At 30.2% G+C, this 20,533-nt stretch overlaps 1 protein-coding gene across 1 annotated transcript; it reads left to right on the plus strand.

Moving 5' to 3' along the window:
- Positions 1–545: 545 nt before the first annotated feature.
- On the plus strand, positions 546–19,632 carry LOC145242368 (uncharacterized). The gene is made up of 2 exons (XM_080105371.1): positions 546–1,807; positions 16,252–19,632. Exon 2 carries the CDS (start codon positions 16,257–16,259, stop codon positions 17,460–17,462), a length of 1,206 nt encoding a protein of 401 aa, XP_079961497.1. The 5' UTR covers positions 546–1,807; positions 16,252–16,256; the 3' UTR covers positions 17,463–19,632.
- The last annotated feature ends 901 nt before the right edge of the window (positions 19,633–20,533 follow it).

The raw sequence follows: 20,533 nt of genomic DNA on the forward strand, positions 1-20,533 counted from the left end.
TGTCTGACGTCACTTCCGGTCAGCTGATGCGACCGGCTGCGAATAGCATTTTAGAATAGCCGCAGCCAGCTGCGAATATCAACGGCCTTTAAAATAATATTGTAATGAAAGCAACATTGGATTTTTATAAAAATGTTTTTTTTTTTTTTGTTTTTCTTTTTTTTTTTTTCGAACAAATAAATAATTTTAAACATGTTATTGAATTAAAGCAAGTTTGAAGGGTCAATAACAAATTAATTTAAATGATTGTTTTTGTTTTTTTTAACGGAGAAGTGGTGCTTTTCATTGTTTTATTTTTTTATTATTGGGAATCGAAATATAATTGTAAAAACATTTACTGAAAAGTTTGCGTAAGAAAATATAATTTTAATAAAATGATTTTGTAATGAAAGCAACATTGGATTTTTATAATATTGTTTGTTTTGTTTTTTTTTGTTTGTTTTTTTTTGTTTTGTTTTGTTTTTTCGAACAGATAAATGATTTTAAACATGCAGAAAGTCTATCATCCTGATGTTATTATCTGTAAAAAAAAAAAATTAAAAAAATAAAATAAAAAAAGTAATATTGTCAATATTCATTTTCTCCAGTAATGTCGGTTTTACCACATTTCTGAAAGTAATAAATGTTAATTTTAGCTAATTTATTCTTTCCCTTTCCGGAAGCACTCGTTCTCCACTTTAATTTTTTTTTTTTTTTTTTTTTGTTATTTATTTCATGCTTCGGCTATAGTTTGAAATACTGGTATCTCCCTTGCATTTGTACAGCAGGTGCGTGAAATAAAATGGCGTCTCCAATTTCGACAATAAAGTGTAGAAGAAGCACCGTTTTTATTATTACTTTTTCGGTTTGATGTTGAGTTCCATATTTTATCAATCAAAAAGGGTTTTCGACATTTACGAAAAAATGAATAAAATAAAAATAGTCAATGGTCTGCTCTCCACATTCTCTTTATTAAAAGACACATTCTCTTTATTAAAAGAAGTCAACTTATTTATTATCCCTAAAAATCGTAAAATTTGTTTTTTCTTCAAAAAAAAAAAAAAAGAAGTACTTACTTCGCTTATTAAAGTTTGTTTTCAGGCGAACAAAAAAAAAACTAGTGTTTTCCACATTCTCTGTATTAAAAGAAGTCTATTTATTTATTATCCCTAAAAATCGTAAAATTTGTTTTTCCTTAAAAAAAAAAATTTGAGGGAAATACTTTTCGGATAGAGATCCGTCCGATATATATATATTTTGAAGTTAGAGTAACTAGATTTAAAAAGAAGAAATATTAATTATTTATCGAAGAGATAAATAATAAATTAAAAAGAATTTAAGAGAATTGAAACAAGGATTGTTTCAGAATATTCTCTAAAAAAGAAAGTTACGGAGGTTTTCTTGAGTTCGAAAGAATTTTAATTTTTAAATATAATAAAAAAAGAATATTAAAAGCTACATTCTCCTATTTAGGCTCTTTTTTTCAGCTATTTCCTTTTCAGATTCATAACCAAATTTTTCCCGAGAAAAAGACGCCTCTGAATTTGTTTTTTCATAAAATTGCCGCTGTCTGGCAAGATTTCAAAAAGAAGAAGAAGAAGAAGAAGAAGAAGAAGAAGAAGAAGAAGAAAAGAAAAAGAAACCAATGAACTTTTTTCTATAGACTTTTCTACAAATTTTAAGAAAAAAAAAGAACTCTCCGTGAAAGAAATTGTTTCTTGCATTATTGTAGAGCTTATTTGCTTTAAAAGCACAGAAAGTCTTATGCTGTTAAAAAGAGAAAATGTTGTCTGCTTATTATAAAAAAAAAAGCGTGAAAACTCAAACTGTGAGTAATATATTTTTTTTCCTTTTGTGTGTTAAAAAGAAGTTTTTTTTGAAAATCACATATGGACAAGTATGCATTGTTAAATTTATTTTGTACATTTATTTTGTGTAATTTTTTTTGTTGTTTTTTTGTCTTTAAAATAAATTTCTTGTTCCTCTTTTGCACGAATTATTTAATTATTTAAGCGATTTATATATTCATATTATTCCACTACAGAGAAGCAATAGATGGACTTGTTTGTTGCTTACAGCTTAAAAATGCTAAAATTTTAAAGTTTTCTCACTTTTGGGGAAAATTTAACATTTAAAATTTAATTAAAAATAGAAAAAGTTTTACATCATTCTGCTTTCTCTATGATAAAATTCAGGGTTTTATCTTTCTGGAAAAAAAAGTTACTCAGAAATAATGGATTTTAATAAATGTAATTTCGTTTTAAAAAAACAACAACAACTTGATTTTTCGGCCATTTTTGGCGGTGCCTACTGACAAGGTTGTGAGTGTTCCAAAAGCCGTTCTTAACATGGGGAGGTTGGGGGTGTCTATTCTGAAAGTCGTTCTTAACATGGGGAGTTTGGAGGTGTCTATTCCGAAAGCCGTTCTTAACATGAGAGGTTCCGGATGTTTATTTATTATAAGCATACACGAAAATCTACAAAAATCGACATTTCCAATGTTTAATGCTGAGTTGGACTTATAAAATAAAATATCAAAAAGGCATACCAAATTGGCTTTTTTCGTTTAAAAAATAAATTGTTTCGTTTTTCTTAATAAAATTTTATTTTTAGAAAAAATCTTTCGTTTTTATATATATATATATATATATATATATATATATATATATATATATATATATATATATATATATATATATAAAGTATGATTATTGAATGTTATTCTTTCGATTACTTTAGGCATCTGTTCCGCCAGATGCTGCACTTCTATTTCTTGTTCTCTTTCGGTAGAGGAGAAATCCTTCACGACTGAGACAATTTTTATTTTTGTACCTTTTCTCCACGTTAAAAAACGACCCTGGTGTCTAACTCTGTCCCGTGGGGAGGCATAGTAAGTAGGTACTTTAGGCATCTCCAAACCGTTGTGTAAAACGTCATCATTGTACGCATTAATTATTGACGTCATAATTTCGTGTGTCTGGGTCAATTTCTATGGAAGATCATTATGCAGAAATTCATGAATAAATAATATGTACAATAAAAAAAAAATGGATAAAAAAAACAATATAAGACTTACCTTTTATAAAACAAACTGATTTTGAATAACGAACTACATAGACGATAAAATTAATTTTATACCGTTCTGTTTAATCTGTTCTGTTTAACAGATGAAAAACCATGGACGCCTGTAAGCAGCATATAAAGATGCTGCTTACAGGCGTCCATGGTTTTCTTTCTTTCTTTTTTTTTTGAAAAAAAAAACGCAAAATTTGATTCACTCTGTCATTTTAAATAATCAAATCCAAACAATTTTTTTAGTCAATTTTGCTTTTGCAATTTTTATTATCTCAAGAGTCATATATTCTATGATGTGAATATTTTTTTATTATTGGAAACCTGTTAATTAAAAAAAAACAGTTTGAACTTCATATTGCATAATATTTTAAATTAATATCATTTAAAGCTTTTTAAAAATAATTAGTTTTTTTAGAATCATGTTTGTTTTGTGTTGTAATTCAAACAATTATATTACCGAGAAAAAAATGATCAAGAAAAAGCTTTTATTTATTTTACATAATAATATTGATTTTATGTCCAATTTTATTTACAACTTTAAGGTAAGTGAAAAAAATAACAGGATATTATATATATATATATATATATATATATATATATATATATATATATATAGTTTTTATTGTTTGATCTTTTCAGATATAAAAAATGTTGAAATTTTTATCAACATACATTTATTTTTTTAGTTTCCCTAACATGAAATATGGGAGGGGGGTAGAACACCTAAAAAGAATTTTTTTTTTTTTTTTTTTTTTTACACAGTGATCACCACTTATCAAGGCCCGGAAGCCACTCAGGGATAAGGGTTATTGCAAGTAAATCACGTTAGTGAGGAGATTTTATGAAGTGTTTAATTAGGGGGGCGGTTCATTAGGAATTTGTTAACATTAGACTTGAAGACATCCAAGTTGTAGTCCGGAGGGAAGCAGGCAGACGGAACAGAGTTCCACAGGCGTGCAGTTCTAAGAAAGAAGCTTTGCTCATGAAATCCGCGTTTTAGTTAACAAAACCTACTTTTATTATGTAAGTTTATTTAATAATCAATAAATATCGAAAATATGACGATTATTTGATTTTTGTTAGATTTTTAAAACATGGGTATGTTAACGACTTAAAAAACATAACTACATAGGAACGTTTTTTAAAGCGTCGATAATGTAAACACGATTTTTGTCTCGCATTTTCATTATTTTTATATGCTGTGAAAATTATTTTTTTAAAATATTAGTTTATTTGAAGCTTCTTTTGAATGGTAAAAAAGTTAGGATAATATTAAATTACAGTGTTTCATACGGGGGGGGGGTAAACCGTGGCGCGCGTTGGAGGTACCTAGATTACTTTCGTTTTTTCGGGCACAATTAAGAAAAAGATTAAAATGGGACAAAATTTAAATTTCCGTTCCATTTTTACAATAACCGTAAAATAGAGCATTCTCCGCAAGTTTTACCATTGTCACCAATCTTTCACGAGAAATACCCGTCTGGCTGAAACTACTGTCAATAATTTTCCCCACTCTTTATCTGTGCCTAAATCCAAACATAGATTCCATGAGCAAAGCTTCTTTCTTAGAACTGCACGCCACTGGAACTCTCTACCGCTTGCCTGTTTCCCACCTGACTACAACTTGGACATCTTCAAGTCCAACATAAACAAATTCCTGACAAACCGCCCCCTTAAGTAAAGACACTCTATCAAAACCCCCAATACTAATGATTACTACAATACTATCGCACTGATTACTGTACATGCAATAACCCTTATCCCTGAGTGGCCTTCGGGCCTTGATAAGTGGTGACTCCCCATGTAAACAAAAAAAACAAAAACAAATATATAACAAATGTTATCAAAGACAAAATAAGTTACTCTTCTACCTATAAAGAAAATCTTTTAGTGGTTTTACTCACTTTAAAACGTGTAATTGGTTCGAAAATCATATAGTGTGGGTTTGTTTTACTATACACGTAGATTCGAAAAAGTTGTATAAAAACAAAAAAAAAACAAATATATAACAACGCCACATGTTTCTTCAAATATAGCAATAAACACTGTATTATTTTCGAATCGATTACACGTTTTAAAGTGAGTAACAGCAGTAACACCGCTAAAAAAATCCAGATAGGTAGAAGCGAACATATCTTGCCTTTGATAACATTTATTTGTTATACATTTGTTATTTGACAACTTTTTCGAATCTATGTGTATAGTAATACAACCCAAGTTTTTTTTTTTTCGTAATGTTTCTGAAATATTGAAAACAAAATAAAATAAAAACATTCACAATGCTTTATATGAAGCAAACATTCAAATTCATGCGTCATTTTTTAAAGGTGTTGTTGTTGTTGCTGTTGTTGTTAACAAAAAGTAATAGGTTTCCTTTTATTCTATGATTGCTAATTAATAAATGCTGAAAAATTCATTAAAATTGGTTGATTTCATGAATTTTGGTAAATTTTTAAATGAAGGGAGAGGTCAAAATGTTTATGCATTTTAGGGATTGGCCATTCATTTTGCACGTACCTACCCGAAAACGACCTAAAAATGAGGGATCAGTTGCGCATATAAATTTAACGTAAAATGATCCAACTTTTTTTTTTCTTTCCGCCAAGTTTTCAAAGTGTTTGCACGTTAAAAAAAAACAATGTAAAAAGTCTCATTGGGAGGGGGGGGGGCTATGATTGAGCTAGATGTGTTCATGTACCAAAGGAATGCTAGTAGTAATTGTTAGATGGCGAAGGATGTGAAGAAAACTTTGAACCACATAGAGCAACGTGACGATTGCATTGTGGGTAATATGCCGTCTTAATACGCGTTATTTATGAAATCTCTCTAACCATCCTTAAATAACCGAAATACTACGGACAGCAAATGAATGAATTAACCAAGCCATAAAATCTGTTGTTTGTTTTCTATGAAAACATTTTAACCACAAAATTGCATTAAAAAATGTAAGTATACTTATTGTTTCCCCTCATATTTGCATTTTCATAAATTAAATTCCGATCCGTTTTACTTGCTGAAAATGCATTTTTTTTTCTTTAGTTTAACGCAGAATAAATTCTGGATTAAAAATTTTTAATTTTAATTTAACTTTTTAATGAAAACTTAAAAAAAAAAAAAATACTGGTGGGTCAGAATTTGGGGGGAATTTTTGACACCCCTAACACAAAACTGCGAATAATAAATATATATATATATATATATATATATATATATATATATATATATATATATATATATATATATAAATATATATATATATATATATATAAACTCGTAATTTCTCTTTTTAAAGTGGGTTGTTTATTTTCTTTATACTTTCAAAATAAACTATTAAAGTTGTTTTAAAATAATAGACATGTTTTTTATTAAAAAAAAAAATCAGTGTTTACAAAGTGCCTGCGCGCGTTCATGCAGCCATGTTTTATTACGTAATGAAATCAATTGAATTTTACGAGTTAAATTTTTCCAATTTTTAAACTTTAAAAATCTATCAAAATTTTTCTAACGGTTCAATTTTTACGATATTTTCAGGTTCAATGTAGAATTTTATGCTGTTTCCAATAAACCGAACATAATATTCTAGACAAGCGTTTTTTTTTAATTGACTCCCCCCCCCCGATTTTGAAATGTCTATTCAAATGAAAATAATTAATTTTCTCACCTAAAATTTATATATCACGAATTGAAGATAAAGATCAATAAATAAAATAAGCTAATTTAAAACAAAAGAACAGTTATTTGCAAATTTACCTGTAAAGTCTAAAGTTTAAAACCTTTTTTTAAAAAAAATCACGTTGATTTTTTTTTTAAGTGAAACCTTATAATCTTGTTATATTGTCCAGAAAATTTCGTAGAATTACGACAATTTTTTCGATTTCATTCAATTTTTTTTTTTTTAGATATTTAAAAAAAAAAAAAATCACTCCATAAAGAAGAAATAAAATATATTAAATCAAAAACTTATGTATTTCTTTGAGAGAAGAAAAAAAAATATCAAAATTTTGTCGAGTGTTTTTTTTTTGTTTTTTTTAAGGCAAAAACTCATAAGTAAAATGTGATGTAAAAGGTGTATGTGTTGTTTTTAGGTCCTTTTATCCATCCGTATTTCAAAACAGGAAGAAACACCACTTCTTCGCTAACACCAGTCATTGCTTACGTAATGGCGGCCTTTTCAACTAGTTGTTTAAAAAAAAAAATTATTTAACAAATACATGGAATATAAAATATAAATATGGACAAATTCTCATAAATGAAGAATGGAAGCATCCATTGATTAGTATTTTATATAAGTGATTTTTTTTAATTTCTATATATTTATTATTTTTAGATTAAGTTAAAATTCGTTGAATTTCATGAAATCTTTTTTAAAGAAAACCGATTTAAAAAAAAAAAAGATCAAGTAAAGATTAGATACCCTGTAGCAGACGACAAAAACTAGTACACATTTCAAGTGACACCGGTTGTTTGACCTTGTATGCTATTTGACGTGTTTACAAACAACCACTGGCAATGTCAATGTCGAACAACCGGTATCACTTGAAATGTGCGCTAGTTTTTGTCGTCTGCTACAGGGTATCTAATCTTTACTTGATCCAAAAAAAATATTGTGTATTTTTCGATAAAAACTTTTATTATTTTAAAGTTTGGTCTTTGCTCCTTTTATTAAAAAAAATTAGGGTTTAAATTACATTATCCCTATTGTTATAAGCTTTGAAAGATAGCGAGTCTAATTAATCACTCCTTTTTTAATGGCGACTTCTGACACTCCCACTGATTGACTGGTTACACACAAAATCATCCTAAACTTTTATTGGTTTATTATTTTCTTTTATTTTTTAATTTATTTATTTTGTATTTTATATAGAAAATAAATTTGGAAATTTTTTACATTAGGTCCACCTCCACAATTTTCTTTAAAATGATTACTTGATAGGTTTTCGACTATGCTGAATAAGAAAATCTTGTTTAAATTTTACAGAGACAAGTAGTTTTCGAGATATAAAGACCTGTATTATACACTGTAATTCCCTGGTCACCATGTTTGTATGCACGCGATAAACAATCTACTTCACTGCGACAGACATTGCCACCTAGCAGAAACGAACCCACTTTTCTGCGACTGACACTTCCCTCACCCCATTTTTTATAGTATATGCTGATAACGAATATCACACTTTAATTTGAGGCAAATATTTTTCACCCACTCCCCCCAAAAATGGGGTGTTTATTCCAAAAGCTGTTCTTAACATGGGGAGGGCGGAGGTGTCTATTCCGAGAACCGTTCTCAACATGGGGTGGTCGGGGGTGTCTATTCCGAAAGCCATTCTTAACATGGGGAGGTGGGATGTGTCTATTCCAAAAGCCATTCTTAACATGGGGAGGTCGGGGGTGTCTATTCCGAAAGTAATTTTTAACATGGGGAGGTCGGAAATGTCTATTTCAAAAGCCATCCTTAACATGGGGAGATCAGGGGGTGTCTATTCTGAAAGCTGTTCTTAATTTAGGGAGATCAGGAATGTCTATTCTGAAAGCCATTCTTAACATGAAATTAGGTATTTGTTTAGTTTAATGAAGACATTAAAATATTGAAAAAAATTATATTGTATATACCCGTTTTAGAATTAAGTTCTCATAAAACTAAAATTTCACTTTTTTGAGAGGAAAATCAAATTTTAATGAGATCGATTGTATCCCACCATTTTCCCTACTTTGCAGATGAAGGAGAGCATGCCAAGGAAGATAACTCGATCACCACTTGAAGTTTGTCAAAATTTGACGGGATTAATTTGAAACATGGACAGAAAAAATACCTACATAAATATTTTAGTTTTTTAGGGTTTTTTTTTTTTTTTGCTTATTTTACAGAGTTTCCTTTTTTAATCCCTTTTTTATTTTGTCCTTTGTTAATCCCTTTTTTCGTTTAATGGCACCTCGAAACAGACAAGATGGCGAGATATGATCAATCTTATTAAAATTTGATTTTCCTCTGTAAACAAAAACGTTACTTGATCAAATTAAGTGAAATTTTTTATGAAAACTTAATTCCATAACGGGTACATACAATATAATTTTTTTCAATATTTCATTTTTTAATGTATGATTAAACTAAACAAGTACCTGGAAGTGAAAAAGTCGTAATTTTTTGTTTTACACATATGCACATTACGAATTTCCCAGTTATGAAAATAAAGTGGATTTGTTTCCACTAGGTGGCAGTGTCGGTCACAAAGAAATAGATTTGTTTATCGCACGTATGTATAAACAGGACGGACAGTGAATTACAGTACGTAAACAGATCTTTATATCTCAAAAACTACTTGTCTCTTAAAAAGTTAAATGAGGTTGTCTTATTCAGCATAGTCGAAGACCTATAAAAGTCGTCAGCGTTTTAAAGAAAATTGTGGAGGTGGACCTAATGTAAAAAATACCGTGAATTTTTAAAAAATATATAAAATAAACAAAGCGAAATGTTTTTTGATAAAACATTTCGCTTTGTTTATTTTATATATTAAAATACTTTTCTCATCCAGAATTCAACTTAACTAAAAATCAAAAGTTCAGAAAAATATTTATGATGTAAACACTTTCACGGAACGAAAATGTCATATTCCAAAAATTGCGTACATTGATAAAGTAGTCTTTTTTAAATATAGGTTATCATATTTTTATGATTTTTAGCGATTAATAGTACGTTGTAGTCATTTCAAAGCAGATTTTAAAATTTGGGCAGATCAAGATGATACACCGTTCTCGCTTCCTCATAAAAATAAATTTTCTTCATTAAAAAAAAAACTTCCCTATCAATTCACGTGATTTTTGCAGTATGACATTTTCATTTTGTGATGAGTACGTACATCATAGAGATTTTTTCTGTATATATATTTTTTTAATTAGGTTGTATTCTGGACCTGTACCAGAAATTCATTTTTGGAAAAATAGATATTTTAGAATTATTTTTGGTACAAATACCAAACAGACATCTTACAAAGATCGAAATTTTCGTAGACAAATGCCAGACCTTTATTAAATTATGCAGACAATAAATGGTGAAGACAAGTATTCAGAAAACCTGACCCTTTCAACAGTTTATGGGTTATACACGTCTTTAAAGCGATACCTTTTATTTCAGCAAAAGCACTTCCTACTACTATTTTTTCTTCTTCTTCTTCTTCTTCTTCTTCTTCTTCTTCTTCTTCTTCTTCATCATAAACATACATAATTCCAATTTATCAATCCCCATCTCCAAAACTTAATGGAACTTTGCCACTGAATCAATTCAGGTGACAAGAGCCCCCCCCCCCGCCAAAAAAAAGAATAATAAATGAAACAAAAGAAAAATGTCAACTTTTTGGCCTCCTGTCATTAGAAGTGTACTTCCCCTACTCCTCTCTTAAACGGGGGAAAAAAAACAATTAAAAATATCGGTTGTCTTTTGGGCAATCAAGAAAAATAGGCACTGAATTATTCGAAAAAAAAAATACACTAATGCAATTTACAAACCATACTAAAATAATAACATTATTATTTAGAAAAGCATCCTTAACATTGCAGAGTAGATATTTTGAACTATTCTGTACTTTCACCTAACAAGTTAATAAACAACAGATCCTGTAAAAAATTGAACTTAGCTTGAAAATCTTATCTAAAAAACGACAGAGTCCATAAACTGCACAAATACGAAAAATGGTTCTACTTGTCAAACATTCAGGTAGCTGTGTACATCACAATTCGAAAATCTCTGTGAATATTAAAATTCTTTAGATGTCTATTCGGATTTAAACAATTCCAACATTTTCATTGCCAGTGATAAGTCTGAAGACATCCACTGGGGAAAAATATTGTATATAAGTCACCTAAGTAAGATTATTATTATCATTGTTATAGAAATGTAGATGTTATGGAATAGGAAATATTCAGAGAAAATATTTCGATAACAAAAAAGGAATGCTGGAAAAATAAAACAATTATACTTTGAGTTGTAATAGAATTTAATCTAATTTAAGTCAGATGGATATTTTCATCAATAAAATGTTACAGAGTTTGATAGCAAAACAAAAGATAATTTAGAATAACAATAAGATTGACTTCATTATGTTACGTCACTGGGCTCAACTAACAAAGGTAGGATTTTCATTATTGGCAGACAGGCCAGTTAGAATAAAGTTCTAGTCTGGGAGTCGACACCTGTGGAAGAATTCAGCTAGAAAGTTAGTGGAATGTAATCAACTAAAATAAATGGTGTGCACTTCAAAAGAAATGAAACATTAAATATGTGTAATATAATTTGGTTGTCATGAGTTTTTGGGAAGAAAATGGTTTGCATTTTAAGGAACATATCCAGAATGATATGTCACCAAAAAAAGGAATGTCGGAAAAATAAAACAATTAGATTTGGAGTCATAATGGAATTTAATCTAATAAATATTTAAGCCAGGTAGGTATTTTAATCAATAAAATGTTGCAGAGTTTGTTTATATAATGACAATTGGAATGTGGGTTTTAGCAAAACAAAAGTCTTTAGTGGAATGGAGACATAAATGAATGGCAACATTTAATGCTGCTAAGGCAAGGCTATTTTCCTTTAACAATTATAAGAAACCTTTTTAATTACTGATTTTCATCATTCAAACTCTTTGACCAAACATTCACAGGAAACATGATATGGAACAAATCCAAAAAGGACATTACCAGGATGTGAGGAACATGGTCTCCTTCTATTCTATTAGAAATCTTCTCGCTTACCAGCGTACTATATCTCTACACAGCCACAAATCGCTTATAGATGGAGTATTCTCGTCACATCTGGGATGGTATAGCAACTACTAATTTCCTTCTTAGACAGAGTTTAAAAAAATAATTGTAATCTAATAAATAAATACTCACTATGATATAAGCTCTAGCCTCTCCCCCATCAATGTTGCATCCCTGTATTTGTTTTACAAGTATTTTAATGGAATGTGCTCCGACGAACTTAGTGCATTAGTGTTTCCTATACATAAATATTCCCACTCGACCTGACATTCAGTAAAATCCAACCCCTTTACTGTAGAGGTTTCTAGCTGCCAAAAGGCATCTAGGGGTCTCTACTAGCTAATACTCTACTCATATAGCTTATTTTCTCAAATTGCTAACTTTTGGAATTCCCTTTTAGCTCATTGGTTCCCATACTGTACTAACATGCAGAAATTTAAATGTAATATGAATAAATTTCTCACTATGCAACTCCCCACGTACAGTGTCACTATAGTTATGGCCTCTAATTCACAGTAGCACCTTACGTCACAGTGGCAAAGTGCTTTAGTGTGAATGAAAGTAAAAGAAAATGTATTATTTTTCAAACACAATTCAAAAACATTTCAACAATGAAGATGACAAAAAATTTCTCAGCATCTGAAAATGGTTATTCAAAACAAATCTGCTAGCTAAGTTCTGCCATGAACATGGTAACTAAAATAATTCTTAACATTAAACTGCTAAATTTTCTGTGTGTTCACTTTTATACAGCAGGGTCACCCAACTATGCCCTCAATAAATCCTTATGTCATAGCCAAAATACTTCGAATGGCTCACTCTAACCTCGAATTTCATTCATTGTTCACCATGAATGTTACTAGATTTTGTTAACACTTTCCAACTGTAGTTTCTATTCTTGATAGTTTTGTGGTAGTTTCTATTCTTGATAGTTTTGCGGTAGTTTCTATTCTTGATAGTTTTGTGGCAATTTCTATTCTTGATAGTTTTGTGGTAGTTTCTATTCTTGATAGTTTTGTGATAGTTTCTATTCTTGATAGTTTTGTGGTGGTTTCTATTCTTGATAGTTTTGTGGTAGTTTCTATTCTTGATAGTTTTGTGGTAGTTTCTATTCTTGATAGTTTTGTGGTGGTTTCTATTCTTGATAGTTTTGTGGTAGTTTCTATTCTTGATAGTTTTGTGGTGGTTTCTATTCTTGATAGTTTTGTGGTAGTTTCTATTCTTGATAGTTTTGTGGTGGTTTCTATTCTTGATAGTTTTGTGGTAGTTTCTATTCTTGATAGTTTTGCGGTAGTTTCTATTCTTGATAGTTTTGTGGTAGTTTCTATTCTGGATAGTTTTGTGGTAGTTTCTATTCATGATAGTTTTATGGTGGTTTCTATTCTTGATATTTTTGTGGTAGTTTCTATTCTTGATAGTTTTGTGGTAGTTTCTATTCTTGATAATGTTGTGGTGGTTTCTATTCTTGATAGTTTTGCGGTAGTTTCTATTCTTGATAGTTTTGTGGCAGTTTCTATTCTTGATAGTTTTGTGGTAGTTTCTATTCTTGATAGTTTTGTAGCAGTTTCTATTCTTGATAGTTTTGTGGTAGTTTCTATTCTTGATAGTTTTGCGGTAGTTTCTATTCTTGATAGTTTTGTGGTAGTTTCTATTCTGGATAGTTTTGTGGTAGTTTCTATTCATGATAGTTTTATGGTGGTTTCTATTCTTGATATTTTTGTGGTAGTTTCTATTCTTGATAGTTTTGTGATAGTTTCTATTCTTGATAGTTTTGTGCCTGTTTATAGACAAAACAGTTCCTGTAATGTTTCTCTAAACATTTTTCCTTAACTCATGTGAATTGGGAATTGATAATTCTCTGTTTGGGAGGGGGGGCATTTCTTCAAATATACACTAGTGTATTTAACCATTTCAATTTCCTTGTAGAGCGCTTCCCTTATTCAATACCTTTTCACAACTGCGATATTCTATGTTTGACATATTATGTGCGGCTCTGGAAACCATGATACAGACAAAACATTAAAGAAATAAATAAAAGTAGTTGATAAAATATAACATTCAAAAGCAATCAATATAGATTATCCTTCAGTTCTTAGTGATTAACATCTCTTGTGGGGAATTGTGACAAAGATCAACTTTTTCATGATGATCCTTTACAATTTACGTCAATCATCTTTGGATCCTTCATATTGAGTCAGACATTGTAATATGGAACAACCATGACAGAACTGCGCTCATTATCAATGTCACAGTTTCAAATGATTTTAGCCTTAATAGAGCTGAAGAGAAAAGATAACAAAATATCATGACCTAAAAAAATGATCTAAAAACGACAATAAAAAATAAACGTGGAGTGCCATCAAAGGGTCTCTTAAAACTAACTGAAGTAAAATAAAAAGTAAAAAACTACCTGGCAAATATATCCGGTGAACCAAGTGCAAGAGAGTGTCAGACAACTGCACTAAAAGAGACATTCAGAATCTTAAAAAGATCTCTCGGTTGGAATGTCTGAGTTAGTGAGTGAATGTTTGGCATCTGTAGGATGCTCCATCCTAAGCTTGAACAAATTGATAAAAAAAATATAAAAAGCGAGATAATGTCTAATGAACACTACTATTGAGTATCTTTGAAAGTAAACTCTGACTAAATTTTCTGGGTTTTATAACATGGAATGTTGCATTTATAACATAATGACAATACACTCCTACTTGTTTCATCTCCACATGCAAACAGTTACATTGAACTTGGTATATTTTACCATTGTTTGAATACACTTATAATTTGCTAATGGTTCCAGTGTCGATCTCTCATTAATTTATATCAGTGCTGTTGCCTATTTTCTCATTTTGCTATGACTTTTGTTTCGCCTAATGATATTCTCTGTCCTTTTTAGTTTTATGCAGCTTTTGAATAGAAATAAACATCTCCATTTGCAACCGTGATGGATTTTATACAAGTAATGCTGTTGACCCATTTCTTATTGTAGTAAAGCAATGAAACCTGACACAGTTATTAGGCTTTCTCTACACAAGAACCATAATTAGTTCATTTGCCACTTAACTCATAGCTGTAATTTGCCACTTAACTCATGGAGATATAAATCATTGTACATGCGAAATTTAACTGACCAGACAACTGGAAGCAGATCAAGGTCATGATTGTGTTTGTGAGTAAGATATTAATGAATCAATCATGTCAGTTAATTTTTTCATCTCTACTCCCTACTCTAGATAAAGTTGACATTATTACTAAGTATGACTTTAGCATGTAAGACATACAAACCAAATATATACCCTTAAATTAAATTATTTTAAAATATTGTGTGCATATCAGAATGGTGCGTATATATATTTCAGTGTGTTTATCTCGTGTGTACATATATCAAAGAGTGTATATTGCTGCTGACAGATGACTGGGATACAGTTTAACAAGGGGGGGGGACATTTGTATTCTGAGGAAGACATTTGTATTCTGAGGGAGACATTTGTATTCTGGGGGAGGCACTTGTATTCGGGGGGAGACATTTATAACGGAGACTGAGAGATATGACGTATAGTCTTTTGACACATCAGAGGGAGAAATTCATTATTTGATGATGATTGGAATGGGCCAGACAGTTAACACGTAAAGGCTGTTGCACAAAGTTCTTTTACAAGATGATAGATGAAAACATTTACCTTTCTTTATGAAATGAAGATACAAAGACTATGTTTACAAAATAAAAATGATGATCCTTTATTCGACCAGCTGGTTGATTGGTGAATCAGGAATTCAAGTCGTTTTGATTACATGGTCTTATCTTTCCTCCCCACCTCCAAGAGAACGTCAGCTAACTCTGACTGACTGTCTTTGACCAAATTACTCTCTGACAATCTCTTTGGCTCTGACTGTCTCTAACTCGACTCTCTTACTCAATATATTATGAATTCTCTTTCTTTATGACGTCGAAGGCATACCTGCGATGTGATTCTCTCACGTGTTCAAATTACATGTGCACTTTGCATATGCATCACGACTCCTTTGGTAAACAAAGAAATTCCTAAATTGAATTGTATCATTTATAACCTATTTAATTCATAATTATTTCTAACTCGTATTGTCCATTATTTTAACTGACATGATTTAATATATCCAGTTAATTCTAAGAACAATGAACAAGCGCTACATTTCTAAATTAAATATTATCGTTTCAACTCTTGCTTGATGGGTTCAATTCTATCCTTTTCCAAATATCATTTTTAAACTTATCTATTTTGTTCTTTTACTTTACTGAGGTCTGTCCCTTCTCATGTAACACAAAGAGCAACATCATATTAAATTTATGATAGATCGTTGACCATTTATTTTCTTGAAAACATGAAAAATCCAAATACATAACTGTTGAGTAAGACATAGATGGTATAAAAAATAATAACTTTTGTGTTAATATATTTTCTTTATTTACAGATATAATGTCTAGTGCCACCGTAGAGAAACCATTATCCTGTGCATTGTGCAGTTCTCCCTTTCCATATGAATCTAAGTCAAGTAGTAAGATGCATATTACAACAGAGAAGAAACAAATTTTCTGTGAAAAATGCAAGTCTTCATTTTCCCAGAAACAATATTTAAACAAACGCAAAGTTATGCAAACCAGCAAGAAAACATTTACTTGTGAAACGTGCGGATCTTCTTTTTTCAGTAATACAAGTTTGAAGATCCACAAGCATATACACACTGGTGAGAAACCATTTTGTTGTGACATATGTGGTTCTTCATTTTCCCAGAAATCAAATTTAAAAGTCCACATGCGTATACACACTGGGCAAAAACCATTTTCATGTGAAATGTGTAAAGTTTCATTTTACCAGAAAGCTCATTTGAAAGTGCACATTCTGAAACATAGTGGGAAAAAACCATATTCATGCGAAGTATGTCAATCTTCATTCTACGAGGAGTCAACGTTAAAGAAACACATTCGTGTACACACTGGCGAGAAAGCATTTTCCTGCCAAGTATGCCAATCTTCGTTTTTTGATAAATCGGCTCTCAAGAATCACATCCGGGTACACACTGGAGAGAAACCATATTCCTGTGAAATTTGTGGATCTTCTTTTGCTCAGAAATCAGCTTGGACTGCACATATTCGAACACACACTGGTGAGAAGCCATTTTCCTGTGAGATTTGTGAATTGTCATTTTCAAAGAAATACAATTTATGCAAACACATGAGTGTACACACTGGAGAAAAACCATTTTCATGTGAAACATGTGGATCTTCGTTTTCCCACAAACCACATTTAAAAATGCATATGCGTATACATACTGGAGAGAAACCATATTCATGTGAAATTTGCAGACTTTCGTTTTCCCGTAAGCCACATCTGACAGTGCACATGCGTACACATACTGCAGAGAAACCATTTTCCTGTGAAATATGTGGTTCTTCATTTTCTCAGAAACCAAATCTGACAGTGCATATGCGCATGCATACTGGAGAAAAACCATATTCTTGTCAAGTATGCAAATCATCATTTGCTCAGCAAGCCCATTTGAAGTTACACATGCGTGTACACACTGGGGAAAAACCATATTCTTGTGAAATATGCAAGTCCTCATTTTCTAATAAATCACATTTGCAAAGGCATGTTGATATACACACTAAACTGACATCTTAGAAAGATTCTAATCATTCCACTAATCATATGAACTATCAAGCTTATGAAAAGAATTTTAAAAACTACCTATTGAATATACAAGGTATGAAGTGCCAGAGAGATCCAAACGATTTCAACTTTAAGTGATGATTGGAATCTCTGAAAAAGCAGATAAATGCCTGGCATCTAGTATAATGCTCCAATATTTGGAAAAGAAAATTTAAAAATTATGAGTAGCAAACCTACTTGAAGTCAGTATCTCCAATGATGTTGGCTTAAACAGAGTTGGAAAAGAGAATAAAATCCAAAATATTTCACAAAATACCAGATAAAAACCTTGCATCCAGTTTAATCCCCCGATCCCAGTAAAATAAAATTTTTAAAAAATTTAGAATACTCTCTAGCCATAGAAACCATTGATCTCATGACAAAGGATAAAAGAAAGCGACCTGATGATGATGGCGTATCAAGTTAAAAAAAATTCAAACAATTGCATATAAAGGTTAGAAGTCTAAAAAGATTTCTTGAATGGAGTTCCTGAAATAATGGGTCAATGTTTAGCCTCCAACGGGATTCCCCATCCTCCAGAAAATTGAATAAGTACAATTGTATACACGTTGCAATGCCTATTAAACGTTTCTTTTACATAAGGACAATTTGCCTTGTAAGGAAACTCAAATTGTCTAAATACTTTTTAAACCTATATAAGATCTCCACAGCATGACTTTACACTGACTTATCAAATAACAGCACTATAGTGGATAATTCACCAGATCAGATGAATTCTTATCCTTGAATCTAGCAATACCAAGATAAATAAACTATAACATATATTTATGGGGTCCTTGAGAAGAAGGAAATTAATATTCTTTACTGCTAAGTTAGTAAGAGGTTTGAGAAGTAGAGGAATACGTTAAATGAACAATTGAATATCATTGTATCTCAAAAAGAAATCCTATATGAGTTTGAGGAAGGAGCCTCTTTATTAAATCCTAATGCTAACCCAAAACCTTTGATGTCGTGGAATAAACTCAATTAAAACAAAAAATAAACTGTTTGCAAAATGTAAGTGGATATAAATAAGACTGCTTTCGAAATCCTGTTCTAAAGAAAGATACTTGTTTAAACAACTGTGAAATTAGCATTCGTCTGGAAATAGAGGCAAACGACTTGGATAATGTTGTCTGTACTCTTTATTTGGAGTATGATTTGAAAACAATTTAAATCTTCACATATTGATAGATGCATATATAGATATGGGGGGTATGAAAAGGCCATAGCAATGCAGGGAACAAACTGTTGTATTAGTGTGATGTATGAACAAAAATGAAAGGTTTTATTTGTTTTTGTTATTTTTTTTACTGCGTGTATCCATTTATTGTTCAAGATAATCACATTACAAATCAGTAAACATGAACTTACTGTTTGATATAACCAGGATAGTATAGGTCTTGATATTCCGACAATGTCATCTCTTTTTCAAAAGGAAAATGCCAAAAAATATCCTTTGAAAAGAAAAACACTGAAATATCATAAAATGATTTCAATGTTTTTTTATTTTTTAAGCATTATTTCCGTAGCATTTTTTCCAAGTTAAAAACTATTTTATTGCATATCGTTCTTTTAAAGTGCCCTCACGTCAAGATTGCATTTTTGAAATTCACTGACAATCAGGCTTTAACAGAGTGTATTCTAATTCTTGCTGTAGCTGTTTATTTAAACATGAAATCATAAAAATTGGTCCGTCATCTGATTAGATGTCTAGCAATAACATACTAAATTTTCAAGCGTCTATGACAATTTAAAATGCCTGTACAAAAAAATCTGGAAACATTGAAAGCACTTCGTATCTTCTTTAAGACCATAAACCAGACTTTCAGAATAAACTATGTACTAGATATATCAATCCAACTAGACCTGAAATAGGAAAAAGTAACCGAAAAATAGAAAGAATTAACAAACAGATAAAAACAATTTATAAAGTAAATCAGTCGATCAATAATGATGAAATCATTAGCTGGTTTTCAAACAGTGACCACAAAGAAAAATGTTCCTTCATTCAATTTGATATTGAAAATTGCTATTGGGTCTCAAAGGAACTTTTCGAAAATGTTATAGAATTTTCCAACCTTTCTGACATCTCTAATGATTAGAAAGTGTTGACCAGCAGACATGAACAACGGACATTTTAATATATAGTTTTAGATTCAGCAGAAATTATCAATCAAGTTGAGCTTTACATCTTATATAAGCATTAAGGGCATAGATGGTGAAATAATTGCGGTTTTCTAGTTGTAAAAAAATAAAAATGTGAATGCAAAATCGTCCTAAACAAATGAAAAGAATAAACCATGAAGTGTAAATAACTTCAAATGTAAAAATAGTTTATTTCCTAGATCTTCATCTCATTAAAAGAATATATGAACCATATAATAATGATAAGGAAAGTACAAATCCAATCTATGTTCATCCATTATCAAATCATCCGAAAACTACACTTAAACATATCCCTAAATCTATTAATCAGCTCAATTAAAGAAATTTCCAATACTTAGATAGCTTTTTACAATACGGCTCTAAAAGATAGTAGTTACAAAAACACCCAAATACAAGTAAACTACACTGAACTTATACCATTAAGTAATATATCTAAACCAGAAAGAAGAAAAATTATCTGGTTTATACACCCTCTTAATTTAATGATAAAAACTTATCTTGGAAGTGAAGTTAGTTAATTAGATTTAAAAATCATTATTTTTAAATCTAATTAACTTACACTTCTCGCCTAATGATATTTTTATTTGTTACTTTAATTATAATTATTATCAGTAATCCCTTCCAAACTTATCTTTCATTAAATTTCCATCAAACCTGTACATCCATGTTTTTTATATATCTCATTTTAATACCATTTGTCACTTAAAAATTTCAATAGCTTATTTCAAATAGTTATTTTGATATTTTATTATTTTATCTTTTTATTACTCTCTTATATAATATCTTATTTTATCATTTTATTTTTCTAGTATTTTTATTATGATTTTATATTTTTACATTAGGCATGTTTCTATATATATTCGTGCTTCAAAACT

The sequence above is a fragment of the Euprymna scolopes genome, chromosome 21 (assembly GCF_053919585.1).
Source record: "Euprymna scolopes isolate OS-2025 chromosome 21, ASM5391958v1, whole genome shotgun sequence".
In the NCBI taxonomy this organism is placed as follows: Eukaryota; Metazoa; Mollusca; class Cephalopoda; order Sepiida; family Sepiolidae; genus Euprymna; species Euprymna scolopes.

What these genes read in the sequence shown, in the direction of transcription:
- LOC145242368 (XM_080105371.1), top strand. Translation starts at nt 16,257, where the DNA reads ATGTCTAGTGCCACCGTAGAGAAACCATTATCCTGTGCATTGTGCAGT.